We start from the raw sequence: 16,032 nt of genomic DNA, 5'->3' as shown, positions 1-16,032 counted from the left end.
GGGCTCTACTAGCATTGGTTGAGATTTTCTGTGAGTGGGAGCTGAATTTCAACTGGGAGTCAACGATGACGCCAAGGTCACTCTCCTCCTGGACAGGCTCAATTGTGTGGTGACTTCCAGAATTTTGGGTCAAGAGGTACTGATGTTTGGGGTTTTTGTGTCCGAAGTGTATGACCTTGCATTTTTCTGCGTTGAATTCCAGCAGCCATCTTTTGACCCAGGAGCACATGTGGTTGAGATCAGTTTGGAGGGATTGGATGGAAGAAGAGGTGTTGGCAGGACCTATGAGTTTCGAATCATCCGCATATAGGGTAAAATTACCCTAAGATTACCCTATTACCCTAAGAGTAAAAATTTGACCAACACATCCTCTCCTCTTCATGAAATCACAATGTCCCTCTCTTAAAACTTTATCTAGAGCATATATAAGTTCAGTAATTCATCTCCAACTTCACAACCACCATATTTCAAGAACTCCTTGACCACAAAATCAGCTCCTGATGACTTATTACTTATAATTATAACCAACAGTGTATTTGGTCATAGAATGTCAGAGTTAATTAAAAAAAAAACTTTCCAAACAAGGTTTTTCAAAGAAAAGTAAAGAACCATATTAATCTTAACACCAGCAGAAATAAATTTCAATAATAATTCAAGCTCAAAACGACCAAAAATCATTAGCCCTATTAAAGAATAAATAGAACCCAAAACGAACAGAAATTAAAATAAACAATCATTGAAAACATAGAGATAGCAGGTACTAATATAGAGGAATAAATAAATGACAAAATGAGTAAAAATTCAATTGAATGTTCAAGTCAAACTTAAAACAAATAAAAATTACCACAAAGTACAAACATGAGTTTGGCTACTACCCATCTCCCCCTTCCCTAATCATACAAGTCTAAAGCTTTTTGTGTCATTTGTGTTTTATTGAAAACCATATGCATCTTGAATACTATGCTTTTATTTTCAAAACATCAACGAAAAAATTTATAAAATCACTATAATAATCATGATAACTGGTAAGAACTAATGAAAATAAACTGAATATTTAATATATAATCATATTAGTTCCTGGAAAATCAGAAATTTAAAATTTAATTTCACCAAAGTTTCCATTTTTATTTTCCAATGTTGTATGTATAAAAGAAAATATTTGTAATAAGCACAAAAAGCACAACAAGCCTTAGACTCTTAAGATTAGGGAAAGAGATTATGGGTAGTAGCCAAGCTCCTGGTTGTTGTAATTTTTGTTTGCTTTAAGTTTGACTTGAACATTCAATTAATTTTCTGCAAGTTATTGCAGTCAGAAGTAGTCACTGTAGCAGCAGCAACCAGTCACATTTGCAGGCGCTGCAGCAGTAGTAGCAGTGGCCCAGAAACTTTAAAGTTAATACCCTTACCTGTTCCTAAGATATTACAGATGCATCTTTTTGATAGCTTGGATACAAATGGTGTCTTTTGATTTAGCTAAACATACCCCTAAAATTTCCCCGAAATTTCATCTCAATATGCTTAGTGGCTATTCACATGGGGCTTAGGCATATTGGTAGTCGCTCCTAAGTTTCAAGCTTCTCTGTTCACATGGAGCATTCTTTCTTGAACCTGCTTCTACAAGACAAACCAATCATGGCTTATGGATTTAGTGCAAGAAATGAGAGTTGACAAATATGGATGAGAAGGTTTGGGACTTAGCGTTTTTGTGTGGAATTTAGTCTGGATTGGGACAATATATGCTTATGGGAAGCCAAGCAAAACAAAAAGAAGGATATGGACAATACAAATCTTTAGAGCCTAGAAGACTGTTAGAAGGCCAAGTCCAGCTAATAAACCAAAAGGATGCTTTCAAGGACATTGAATATTATTATGACTATATGAGAATGTATCCACCAGAATTAAATTTACCCTGTGAGAGGCTTAGTCCAGTTCTAGAAAAGAAGACCACAAATATGAGGCAGACCATCAAACAGTTTGTGGTAACAAACTGTCAGTAAGGAGCAACCCAGCTCAATAGTAGCCAAAACTCTAAAAAACGAAATTTTGATATTAATAGATACATCAAAAGAATTAGATTTTTATGTTGATCTTAAATATATAAGATTCATTAAGTTTAGTCCTACCCATCAAAATTTACAAGCATGAGAAAATTTTCCTTATTCTTGAAAAAAGGGGGAAACATCCCCTAAACGTCATAGAATCTGAAAATCACACCATCAGATTCAGCATATCAGAGAATGTTACTGTAGAGGTTTCAAGCTCATATCTGCAAAAATGTGGAATTTTGTATTTTTTGCCAGAAGAAAGATCAGGGGTGCATGTTTATTTGTTTTTTTTTCCAGGGGTGATTGTATTGACCCAGTGGTCCTAGAATATTGTGAGAGGGCTCATTTAAATGGAAATTAAATGTTCTAGTGCCCTTTTTAAGTGACCTAAAGATTGTAGGACAACCTGACCCCCTCCTCCACCCCTTTTTCCCCAAAGTCACCTGATCAAAATTCTGAGATAGCCATTTTGTTCAGCATGGTTGAAAAATTTAATAACTATGTCTTTGAGAATGACTTAATCCCCTGCAGTCCTTAGGGGAAGGGCTGGAAGTTATGAACTTTGGCCAAAGTTTACATATAGATTTGGTTATTCGGAAGTATGCAGACGTTTTCAGGGGGGATTTTTCTGAGAGTGAGGGGGGGGGTACACAGGAGGATCTTTCCATGGAAGAAGGGATATTGCTATGAAAGAAGCACCAGATTTCCCAGCGTTATTTAAAAAACGATCGGAAATTAATTTAAAAAAACAAGTTTTTTCAGCTGAAAGTAAGGAGCAACCTCTAAATTTAAAGCAAACAGAAATTATTACACATATGAGGGGGTTTGTCCCCTAGTCAATACCTTGCTCTTTATGCTAAAGTTTTTTTGTACTTTCATAAGAGCTATTTATTCTAATTAAACGGCCTTTGGGATTAAGGGGTAATTCTTACAGAATTGGAAACCAATTTGAACTTTAGTGTAAAGAGCGAGGTACTGACTAGGGGGTGAATCCCCTAATATACGTAAAAAAATATACAAATACTGAAGTTTGTTACATAAGTTATGTATAGTTGTTACCAATAAAAGCGTTTGTAAATAAATTGAGAGAGGGAGAAGGAGAGAGGGAGAGAGAGAGAGAGAGAGAGAGAGAGAGAGAGAGAGAGAGAGAGAGAGAGAGAGAGAGAGAGAGAGAGAGCAAAAACTGGACTTATGTGATTTACTGTCAAAATGTCAGATGCACTTTGCTGTTGTCCTGCCTATTCACAGAAAAGTGATTTAAAAACAGCACAAGAATTCCATAGCCACTTATAAATTGTCAGAAGTCTCCCAAGAATGGCAGCTGTGAGCTTGATATCACCTCTCTCTTACATTACTTTTTGCTCATTCCCAAATTTTTGGGGATTTCCTGTAAATCCCTGTGTCTCCCCAAAAAGAAATTTCTTGGGCCTGGGGACAGCAAAGGTTTAAATTTGGCCCTAGTTGTCTCCCTGAAATATATGCTTTGTTTTTTAGTTTTTTTTTTTTGCCTTAAAAAGCCCCATTTTTATTGGGCTTTTTTTCTAAGATTTTTCTATTTTTTTGCTAGGATTATGTTTCTTATTGAGGAAAACTTTCAAAACAAGGACAAGTAGTATTATTAGATTCCTTGTTTTATGATATTTTGAGTTTATGCTATTTTGAAATAAGTCAGTTGGTCCTGATGGGTTTCACATATGGAGCTTGCCCTCCCCTATCAAAACTGTTATAGAAGTCTCTTGATGCCAAACAAGTCCCTCAAGTTTGGCAAAATGCAAATATTACACCTCTTCACAAGGATGGAAGCAGGATCTGTGCCACCAATTACTGACCCATTAGTATCACCTCAACAGTCTGTAGAATCCTTGAAGGAATTATGAAACACCTGATAGACAACAAATTATTTACTGGTAGCCAACATGGATTCAGATCTGGATGCTTGGTTGAGACAAATCTTATTGATGCATATGAATATGTCACCAAACTGCTAGACCAGGGTATCCCTGCTGATATGATCCTATTAGACTTTGCAAAGGCTTTTGACAAAGTTTGCCATCATTGTTTAAAGGCAAAACTCTTAGCTACCAGGATACATGTGGAGGTTGTTGAATGGGAGATGCAGTTCATCTCAGGAAGAAAGCAGAAAGTTAAAAGTGTTTGGGGATAAGCGGCAAGAATTCTTCTCAGAAGTTACTGGAGTTGACAGTGGTGTGCCCCAGGGAACAATCTTGGGCCCAACACTTTTCAATATTTTCATTAATGAGGCTCCATGGGCTGTAAGAAATAAGATGAGCATTTATGCTGAGACTTCAAAGCTCATTGGGCCTGTGGAGTCGACAGCAACAACAGCCATGATACAGGAAGACCTGGATTCACTTTCCCTTTGGGCCCACCAATGGAAGCTTGAGTTTAACATTCAGAAATGCAAGACAGTACATTTTGGGAAAAATAATGAGAAGTGGCAGTACCATGTGAGTGGAGGGGATGGCTCCAGGCAATTGAATGGTTCTTCAGCAGCTGAAAGAGATTTGGGAATAGTTGTCAATGAAGAATTAAAATTCCACAAACAGCAGTTGTCAAAGCATCTCAGACCCTTAGAATAATTAAGCATACAGTACATAGCAGATCATCCAAAGTCATGACAAAGATGTACAAGGGTCTTGTGCAACCATTGCTGGAATTTGGGATGTGTGTTGCCAAGCCCCTGAATAAGGGTGACCAACAGAAAATGGAGTCTGTTCAAACGCACACAACCAAAGCTGTTGATGGATGCAAGAACCTTGACTATCCATCTTGCCTGAACAAACTACAGCTCTCAACACTTCTCTACAGACAATGGAGGGGTGATGTCATCATGACTTAAAAGCTACTGCATGCTGATTCCTCTTCTCAGAAGCCTTTCCAACTTGACAAATCATCCAGGACAAGAGGGCATAGTAAGAAGCTACTCCACAATAGAGCTCACAGCAGACTCTGCAACCACTATTTCTCCAATAGAGTAGAGGCCCCCTGGAACAGTCTTCCCAATGCAGCTGACACTGCTTCCTCTGTTGATGCATTCAAAACTGATGCTGATAAGAATTGGTCCACAAAACCATGGAAAACAGAGTGGGACACCACCAAACCAATGAATCCCCATCATCACTGACAAGCAACTATACAGGATTTTTTCCTTATTTTGCTGGACAATGCAATTTAAGGTAATAAGATATCTTAGAAATATACATAGCCTTAGAATCAGAATGCCATCCTGAATATAAATATAATGTTTGACAAAAGTGCTACAGCTTTGTACGAGCAGTACAAAACTGCAAGGAACCTCCTCAGAAAAGAAACTAGAAAACTGACCTCAAACTACGAAGAACGACTGGCCAACACCGTCAAGGAAAACCCAAAATTAGTCTGGAAATACATCTCGTATAAGAAGCCAGGCAGACACACCATATCAGACCTGGTACGCACCACCTCACTCTCCTCTTGTCCCTCTGAAAAAGCAAACCTTCTTAATCAGCAGTTTGCCGCAGTGTTCTCCCTGGATGACCCCCAATCAACCCCCCACCAGCAGAACAGGCTCACACTCCCTTCCCGATGGTACACTCACCAGTCACAATCGAAGAAGTAACCAAACAGCTTAAGGACCTCGAACCCAATAAATCGACGGGACCTGATGGTCTCAGCCCACAACTGATGAATCAATTAAGTCCTGCAATATCAGCCCCACTGGTAAAACTATTCAATCTGTCGCTGGCACAAGGAAAGCTTCCTGGGGACGGGAAGAAGGGAATAGTCATCCCAATTCACAAGAAGGGTAGCAAAACTTCTGCAGCAAACTACAGACCTATCAGCCTTACATTTGTGGCATGCAAGGTCATTGAGAGAATCTTAAACTAGCATATCATTAACCATCTTGAGGACAACTCACTTATCAGCAGAAGTCAGCATGGTTTTCGCTCAGTGAGATCAATGGACACAAACCTTCTTGAGTCATATAGTCTTGTAACTGACCTACTAGAGAGAGGATTACCTGTGGATATAATATTGTTAGACCTAGCCAAAGCATTTGACAAGGTTTGTCACCGTTTCCTCATTCACAGGCTACTTACTCTGTCTGTTAGTCCACAAGTGGTCAGTTGGACAGAGGACTTTCTGAGGGACAGAAGACAGAAAGTGAAAGTATAACCGGACCAAACAGCCATGTCCTTTTTGCCGAAATCAGTCACTAGTGGGGTTCCCCAGGGCAGCGTCCTGGGCCCCACCCTGTTCAACTTTTACATAAATGAGCTACCCCTCATCACCAGCAACAAAACCACCCTATATGCGGATGATTCAAAACTGATAGGTCCTGCCAACACCTCTTCTTCCATTCAATCCCTCCAAACTGATCTCAACCACATGTGCTCATGGGTCAAAAGATGGATACTGGAATTCATCGCAGAAAAATGCAAGGTCATACACTTCGGACACAAAAACCCCAAACATCAGTACCTCATGACCCAAAATTCGGGAAGTCACCACACAATTGAGCCTGTCCAGGAGGAGAGAGACCTTGGCGTCATCGTTGTCTCCCAGTTGAAATTCAGCTCCCACTCACATAAAATATCAGCCAAAGCTAGAAGAGCCCTAGGCATCATCAAACACAGCATCACCAGTAGGAGTAAACATGTAATCACCAAACTCTATAAAGGATTAGCAAGACCTAGACTGGAGGTGAGGACAATACTGGCCACCCCATGATTCAAAAAGGACAAGACAGTTCTTGAGTAAATCCGATGAAGGGCCACTAAGAAGATTGCCGGCATGGAAAACAAGACATACAGTGAACGGCTGAAGGAACTCAACCTCCCCTCCTTAGTATACAGACGGAAACGTGGAGACATGATCCAGGCGCACAAACTCCTCTCAACCAATCAAGAAAATGAGATCCTGGAGATCGACACCTCCCACAAAACACGAGGACACCTTAGACGAATCCGCAAACATCACCCTACAACTGGAGCAAGATGCAATTTCTTCTCGAATCGGATTGAGAACCTCTGGAATAACCTCAAGGAGGACACTGTTGCTGCTGAATCAACAGATGCTTTCAAACGCCATCTGGATGCTGAGTGGAAAGATACACCGTGGAAGTTTGACTGGGAAGCACCAGAATCTTCCACCAGAACTTAACCAACTACAACAGTCATCATAAGGAGTGATTCAACAGGATCGAAAGTCCTTATTTCACTCCAAGCTGTGATTTAAGGTAATTTAAGGTAATTTGTTTGCAGCAGAAATGAACTTTATCTTCATCCCCCAAAATACATAATATATAGGCTAGAATACCCTGCATTGTATATAGGCTATGAACTGAATCCTCTGTAAGTCATTCTTTTCAATAAATTGATCAGACAGCTTGTCAAAAAATAGAAAATTCATTGCATGTAGCCTATGAAATGTAGTGTATATAGCCTATTTGCATATTATGGGGCAAGGTAAAGTTTATTTCTGACATAAATGAATTTAGGACCATTTGTATTCAGGATGAAATTCTAAAGGGATATCTATTTCTTAGCTACCTCATGGAAAATTTATTATACCTATACAATAAAGGTAAAATTCTAGTTTAGCTACTTTTCACAATCTTGCAAAGGGATTAATTTAGTAAAACAAACTTTAAGGAATGGGTCTATAGACTAAACCTCTCTATGTTTTTCTGTTTTGCCAAGTACCTACTAAAATTGTCACCATGGACAAAAAAATAATTTTTTGATTTGGTGCTCTAACCTAGCCAACCCAAATCCAGCTGTTGAGAAACTTATTAGCTGGCAAAAAATAAAACCAGTAATTTTAAAGCACAAGTAGGCAAGTTTACTTGATTAATTATCCCACTTGTTTCCCTTTTTTGTCTCTTTTCCTTTTCATTCTTTTTCCCTTCCAGAAGTTGTTGTTTTTTGCTGTTATTTTTGAAGAAATTGTTGTTTTTGTTGTTATTTTTGAGTATGTTTTCTTTCTGTTTCCTCTTTTTGTATTATTATATATACTGTACTCTGTCATTGTACATTTACTGTATATGATGGATTTTCAATATATTATTATTATTACTATTATTAGCCAGTACAGACTTAAGAAGTGACGCTAGATTAATCCTAATAAAATAAAAACTTCATATAAACTTTAGTTTACATAATAATATAATTTGGGCAATATATTTGCACATTAGGAAAGAGGGTAAAGTATATGGACAGTACCCTAACCCCCACTCCCCTAATGTGTAAATATATGGCCCAAATTATACAAGTCTAATTCATTATGTCCAAGTCCCATGAATTGTACCACCTGTCACCTGTCTTTGTAGCTATTAAACCAGTTTTCTGAAATCTAACCTAAACATAATTCTTGAATGTGTACTGACTAGTACACAAGTACAAAAGTATGCCCTGAGAAGGTATTTTGTAGCACCTACATCTACTCTTTCTCCCTCTAGAAGGCAGTTACCTTTGCTAACTTTTAAAAATCTTTGTGTTATGAAAGTGAAATCTTGCAAAATGGATCTTCTGCATAAATGAAGCACAAAGAAACTGTTTTCAGCTTAACAACTTGGCTCAATCCCTATTTATGAGGTTTCAAAGATCTACAAATACATTTTCTAAATTTAAAAAAATACCAATATGGCTTAAAATTATACTCAAATTACAGGAATTGTATTTTCAGAACTAAAACCAGATAAAAAAAAACTGATAATTGAGCATTAAGGTAAAATTTTGTTTGTTTCATTTTCCTAACCTAACCCTTTTCCAAGAGAGCAAAAAGTAGCTTATCTAGGATTTGCCATAATTGAGGCCTAAGGCTCTAATTTTGACCATAGGCCTAAGGGGGCAAGGGAGGGACTCCACCCTTATACTATTGGAAAAAATTAGTTAATAAGTGTATATAGAATGGTACTATCCAATCTCCTTATAATTAAAAACATTTTAATCATCTAGTTGGAAAATTTGGCTCATCTGCATAGGAAAAATATAAATTTACCAACTGGTTGACTTGTTTTAATTCCCAGGATAATTAGTCTTATACCTGGTCTCAAAAGTGAGATTGGATTTGTCAAAGCTTGGAGGGTTATTCCTCCTGTGTGTTTAAAGAAAACTGATGCATATTTGAAGTTTTGTTCATTTCTATCTTGCATTTAATGGACATAAATTGTGTATGTTCCTTCATTTATCTGTCTGCTTCTTTTCTGGAGGAATATTTTTGTCTCATTTTTAGAATTTTTAATTAGTTTTTCCAACTAGTTGACTAATACCTTCTCCCCAGCAAAACTTAATTTTTCCAACTAGTTGACTAATAACTTTTCCCCAGCTAAACTTAATTTTGCCAACTAGCTGGAAAGAAACATTGCCCCAGAAAACAATTCATTTTCCAAGTAGTTGACTAATAATATTTAGAATTTATTCTGAATAGCATAAAAAATGCTAATTTTACAGGGTTCTTTCAAATTTAATTATCACTATTGTATTACAACTTCTGACTCTCTCCCTGTCTCCCTCTTAATGGGAGATATATTTTGAGTTATATATTGGGCTTTGAAGCCAGAGATTTTTTGCTTTAATTCCCAGAACAATTAGTCTAATACCTGGTCCCAAAAGTGAGATTGAATTTGGCAAAGCTTGGAGGGTTATTCCTCCTGTCTGTTTAAAGAAAACAGATACATATTTGAAGTTTTGTTCATCTCTATCTTGCATTTATTGGACATAAATTGTGTATGTTCCTTCATTTATCTGTCTTTGTTTCTTTTCTTGATGAATATTTTTGTCTCACTTTTAGAATTTTTAATTAATTTTCCAAACTAGTTGACTAATAACTTCTCCCCAGCAACACTTAAATTTGCCAACTAGTTGACAATAAATGTTGCCTCATCAAAACTTTCTTTTTCAAACTAGTTGACTAATAACTTCTCCCCAGCAAAACTTAATTTTGCCAACTAGCTGGAAAGAAACATAGGCCCAGAAAACAATTCATTTTCCAACTAGTTGACTAATAACTTCTCCCCAGCAAAACTTTATTTTTCAAACTAGTTGACTAATAGCTTCTCCCCAGCAAAACTTAATTTTGCCAACTAGCTGGAAAGAAACATTGCCCCAGAAAACGATTCATTTTCCAACTAGTTGACTAGTAACTTCTCCCCAGCAAAACTTTATTTTTCCAACTAGTTGACTAATTAACTTCTCCCCAGCAACACTTAATTTCGTCAACTAGCTGGAAACAAACATTGCCCCAGAAAACAATTTATTTTCAAACTAGTTGACTAGCAACTTTTCCCCAGCAATACTTTCTTTATCCAACTAGCTAGAAACAAACTTACCCTATAAACACTTTTGTTAGCCTTCTATTTGGTAAGTACCTTTTCCTCGGAATAATTTCTTAGCTTGTGACATGACTTAAAGGGAAAACAAAAAACATACTATTCCTGGTCCAACAAAATTGGCAGTATGTGCTTTTAACAAATGCACTAAAAGGAAAGTTTTGCTGGGGCAACATTTATTGTCAACTAGTTGGCAAATTTAAGTGTTGCTGGGGAGAAGTTATTAGACAACTATTTGGAAAAATTAAGTTTTGCTGGGGAGAAGTTATTAGTCCACTAGTTGGAAAATGAAAGTTTTGCTGGGGTAACATTTATTGTCAACTAGTTAGCCAATTTAGATTTTTCCTATACAGATGGGCCAAATCTTCAAACTAGATGACTAAAATGTTTTTAATTATAAGGAGATTGGATAGTACCATTCTATATAAGCTTATAAACTAATTTTTTCCAATAGTTAAAGAGTGGATATCCTGCAAGGGAGAATAAAATTCATTTGCAATGCAAATAATTGTTATGCTATATTTATTTTCATGATAAAATCTGAATCTAAATGTAAGCTTTTTCTATTTATTAGCCATCTCAATATTCAGTTATAACCAGAAAAATTATCCCAATATTGACTATCCATAGGCTGCATTTGAAACACTACAGCAGTGTTCACAAGCGTGTCTAGCTGGAATCCCATGTCTTGACATGTGTCTAGCCAGAATTCAATGTCTAGGCAATGACGGTTCACAAGTAAAATTCAGTGTTTAGCTAAAACTACAAATTTAGTTTCAAATTGTCATTTTAGCCAATCAAGAGAGCTTATTCAGGCAAAACTTTCAAAATTGTAATCCCTATCTTTACTGTCACAAGATAATGGATGAGATAAGTGGAGCAATTGCCTTAGTGTGCTTCACTATTATGCCTGGTGTTGCATATTTGCCTAAAATTAAAAAAACAATTAATGAGAAAACAAAATTAGATTTCAGTTTAAAAATGTAAACATAAATGATGAAAATAGTGGAACTTGACACATTCTGATTGGCTGTAATCAAAAATCCTAGACATTGAGTTCTAGAGTCTAGAACTCAATGTCTAGCCAAGCACCTTGTCTAGCATGTCTAGCTAAGCTCCAAATTTTACTTGTGAACAGTTGTTGCCTAGACACTGAATTCTTGCTAGACACGGTGTCTAGACATAGGATTCTAGCTAGACATGCTTGTGAATGCTGCTTAAGCAACTTTTAAACTATGAATAAAAGGTAAATATATACCAAATCATATTATTGAGTTAGGAATAAAGTGAATACACCTTTCAATGCCTTTTTTTATGCTGATCACAAATATAACAATCATTTCTATTGGAAATGAATTTCAGCCCCCCCCCCCCTAGTGGTCAATTCAGGGGATATATTTATACACTAGGGGGGGGCTAAAATTCATTTCCAAAAGAAATTATTATTATATTTGTAATCAGCATAACAAAAAGCCATCAAATGGTGTATTCACTTTATTCCAACTCAATAATATGATTTGGTATATATTTACCAGATAAAATCTTTAGGTAAAGTTCTATGAAATCATATTATTGAGTTAGGAATAAAGTGAATACACCATTCAATGCCTTTTTTATGCTGATTAAAAATAGAATAATCATTTCTATTGGAAATGAATTTCAGCCCCCCCCCCTATACATACCTAACCCAACCTGGTAAAGTTTTACAAAATCATATTATTGAGTTAGGAATAAAGTGAATAAACCATTTGATGCCTTTTTGGTCAATATCTACAAAATCATATTATTGAGTTAGGACAAAAGTGAATACACCATTCAATGCCTTTTTTTATGCTGATTACGAATATAATAAGCATTTCTATCAGACATGAGCTTCAGCCCTCCCTCCTATAAATGTCAATTCAGGGTTAGGTGTAGCCTATATAGGGGGAGGGGGCTGAAATTCATTTCCGATAAAAATGCTTATCATATTTGTAATAAGCATAAAAAAAGGCATTGAATGGTATATTCACTTTAGTCCTAACTCAATAATATGATTTCATAGATATTGGCCGCCTTTTTTTATGCTGATTATGAATATAATAATCATTTCTATTGGAAATGAATTTCAGCCCTCCCCCCTATATATGCCAATTCAGGGTTAGATTAGTTATATATGGGGGGGGGGCTGAAATTCATTTCCAATAGAAATGATTATTATATTAATAATCAGTATAAAAAAAGGCATCAAATGGTGTATTCACTTTATTCCTAACTCAAGGGTAAGACACCCAGTAGTCGGACACATTAATCATTTTGAAAACTTTTTGACATTTAAACTACTCTAATTACTGTATTAGGCTATACCACCTAAAAACTTAATTTTTGTATCAAAAATTTCTGAACAAGTAGGTTACTAATTCAAATAGTTTCACTTGTACAGCACCTCCTATTTTTGAATTTACTAACAAGTGACAATTCTGCCTAAACTCGGACATATAAACAAATAGGCAGGTGGCCAACTACTGGGTGTCTTACCCTAATATGATTTTGTAGAACTTTACCCCTAACCTAACCCTGAATTGGCATATATAGGGGGGGGGCTGAAATTCATTTACCATATAAATTATAATTAGATTATTAATCAGCATAAAAAAAGGCATCAAATGGTGTATTCACTTTATTCCTATCTCAATAATATTATTTTGTAGAACTTTACCAATCTTTAAGCTAATCACACTATTTACAGAAAATTGAGAAAAATCAGTAAAATTCTACTTTAGCTTCTTTTGATATCATGGAAAGGGGTTAGGCTTGAAAATGAAACTTTTAGGGATGGGTCTACAGGATAAAGTATGTCCTGAGAAGGTATTTTAAGTAGGCCTACCAACCTATACTCCTCCTACTAGAGGGTCCTGACCTTTGATGACCCTTAAAATCTGTGTTATAAAAGTGATGGGTGGGGTAAAATTCATTTGCAGCAAAAGTGATTAGGCTACTAACCTATATTTGGAAACAGCATAAAAAAGGCATCAAGTGTTATGTTCACTTTATTCATAAGTCAATAATATGAACAACGAAAAATTTGCCAATATCTGATCTGGGCAGCCTAGGCTATATTGACTTGCTTTTTAACTCACCTTCTGAAAATCCAGCCTGAAAATCCTGCTCACTGCTCTGCAGTTCAAGAGATATCAAGTTAAAAACCTTTTTAGAATTTTCTGAGGACAAATCCAAAACAAGGTCTTTCTCAAAAATCTCTTCATTAAAATACTTTCTATGCTCAGAAATTTGACTCATTGTTATACTCCATGAAATATTTGGGTTTCTATAATCCTTTCTTCAGTGCTTCCACTTTGTTGCTACGATCAGGGTTGCCGCCAGACCAAACAATTTCGTAACGTCCAAACTCTTAAAACGTAACATTTTCATGACTTTTGATAGGAAAGTCTCTTTTCAAGGCAGGATTCCTTAATTTCACTATCAAGAGCGATACTAAAAGGAGGGAGGGAAATTTTGTTGCCTATATAATTTTAAAAATATATTTTTACATAATCTCGTTAAAATCTTCCCTCCAACTTTTAAAAGATGCCTAAAAAGTATGCAATAAAAACAATTTATGGTTCTTTACCTTTAGAAATTTCCTATTTATTCAACTGTAAGTGCTGCTTCCGGTTTACCTGCACAACAGAAAGACAACCCCCCTTCTCCCCCATAGATGCGTGTATATAACCCCAGGCCACTAGGCCTATTCTTTTTTCTTTTTTCTTTAATTGATATTATTGGTGTTTTAAACCAAACGTCTTTGAATCTATTTATTTAAACCAAAAGTTGATGAGTAATACGTACAAGATAAAAGGCAAGCCAATAAACACAGGACAATTAAGAGTTTTTCAGAAAAGAAGATAACCAACTAGATTTTTTTAATTGTTAAATTTCAACTTAAACAATCTTAATAAATCCAGCTTCTTAAAAAGACCCAAAAAATTATTTTAATCGCTCCCTTCCCGTCTAATATTTTAGACTGGCTCGGTATCCGTCCCACCTCCTCCAGCTTCAAATTTGCATCGCTCCTACATGAAGATTTGAGCAATTCCAAGCGATAGAGTTTTTGTTTGTTTTTTTATTTTATCGAACAAAAAATATTTCAATCGGTGTCTCAATTTTTTTTATGAAACAGCAGTCATTCACATAAAATACCTTTTTCCATTTGTAATTCGAATTGTATCTCCCAATTAAAAGAAGTCAAGAAATAAAAGAAGAGTTCATTTAACTCAATCACGAGAATGTTTGCCTAAAGCTGTTTTGATAGGTCACACAGGTCCAGGCACGTAAAAAGAATTTTTAGGGGAGGGGGTCAAACAATAAGAAAAATTAACTCAAATTTAAATTGAACTATAAACTAGAGAATTTTTTTTCTCAAGAATATATTAATTTAGATGAACACTAGGGTCACAAAAAGTATTGAGTTTTACATAACGTAAACACCGAATTTAACTAGGCTTTGAATGCATAAGCGAAATAAGTCGATGACTTGAGGAAACCGATCAGTAAAAATTATTAAACTATGAAAAAACAAATCGTTTTTCGCCCTTAATTTTCACTTATATTTATATATTCTAGAAAAAAATATTTTGAACTTTTAATTTTCCAATTAAAAAAAATATAATGTCTCATCCAAGATCACAACCTAAGTTAACACATCCTCAGGAAGTACTCATACCGTTGTGCTACACTGATAAATGTGGGAAGTAAATGAACATTCGATAGTGGTTCAAAATTGTTCACAAATTAAAAAAAATTGTGCGAAAAAGAAATAAATGGAAGATGTAAAAAAAGATTAGTGAGTCAATAAGAACAAACTGGAAATGATTTAATTTAAAAAAAAATCCGGGGGGATAGTAAAAAACCTATAATTTAATAAAGAAATTCCGAGAAATTGGAAGAAATTTAAGTTCTCAGTGAGTGGAGCCCCAACCTGCGTGGTCCCTATGAATAAGTTTCTAAGTAGACTGCAAGCCTACCCTATACAAATACAAAACTCTTTATCTTCTTCATAAAAATTTGGTACTAGACTAGTTGTCTTTTACTAAAGCCCAATATTTAGTGTTTGTCTTTTTCCGATGAAAATATGCTAAACACACAAGCAGTACCATTAAATCCTTTATTTTATACTATTTTCAAATATCATGGCCCCTTTTCTGAAAATACAGATAGGGAGGGGGAGAATAATGTCAAAAAATTGACCATGATACTTGGAAAGTCTACAATAAAATTGAAAATTCTGGCTCAACTAATCCTCCTCAGTGTTAGTTGATATAACTTGGTTATAACCAAAAAATGGCTCATTTTTACAGGTTTCATATATTTTGTCAATATCAGCTGTTAATAATCCCATATAAAAAGAGGATGTTATGTATATAACCTGATATTATGTCCAACCAATCAGAAAGGAGGGGGAGAGGTTGCTACCCAAAGAATAATACATTTATCATCTAATAATCACATATTTAAAAAGAAATTATAAAGAAAATAACTTTTATTATCATTTACCTGTTTTTATTATAAATTTTCATTCCTGACTTCATCTAGCCTCTTCCTTATATCATTTCAGTATGACTGTTGACTGAACAAGATTCAAACTTAAATGATGAAATTGAAAGTTGGTAAGGTGAC

General features: G+C 35.5%; 1 protein-coding gene across 1 annotated transcript in view; it reads right to left on the bottom strand.

Annotated features, from left to right (window-relative positions):
* LOC148956891 (nuclear hormone receptor FTZ-F1-like) overlaps positions 1–13,681 on the bottom strand; it is a 101,266-nt gene extending 87,585 nt beyond the window's left edge. Inside the window, exon 1 of the mRNA XM_089087667.1 lies at positions 13,497–13,681. Within this exon, the coding sequence (XP_088943793.1) occupies positions 13,497–13,656 (160 nt within the window). The 5' untranslated portion in view covers positions 13,657–13,681. The remainder of the gene's footprint in view (positions 1–13,496) is intronic.
* Between the last annotated feature and the right edge of the window lie 2,351 nt (positions 13,682–16,032).

The sequence above is a fragment of the Artemia sp. Qi Xiang Cuo genome, chromosome 1 (genome assembly GCF_049724085.1).
Source record: "Artemia sp. Qi Xiang Cuo chromosome 1, ASM4972408v1, whole genome shotgun sequence".
NCBI classification, from domain to species: Eukaryota; Metazoa; Arthropoda; class Branchiopoda; order Anostraca; family Artemiidae; genus Artemia; species Artemia sp. Qi Xiang Cuo.
Note: the sequence above shows the minus strand (reverse complement) of the source record. Positions and strands in the feature narration are given on the sequence as shown.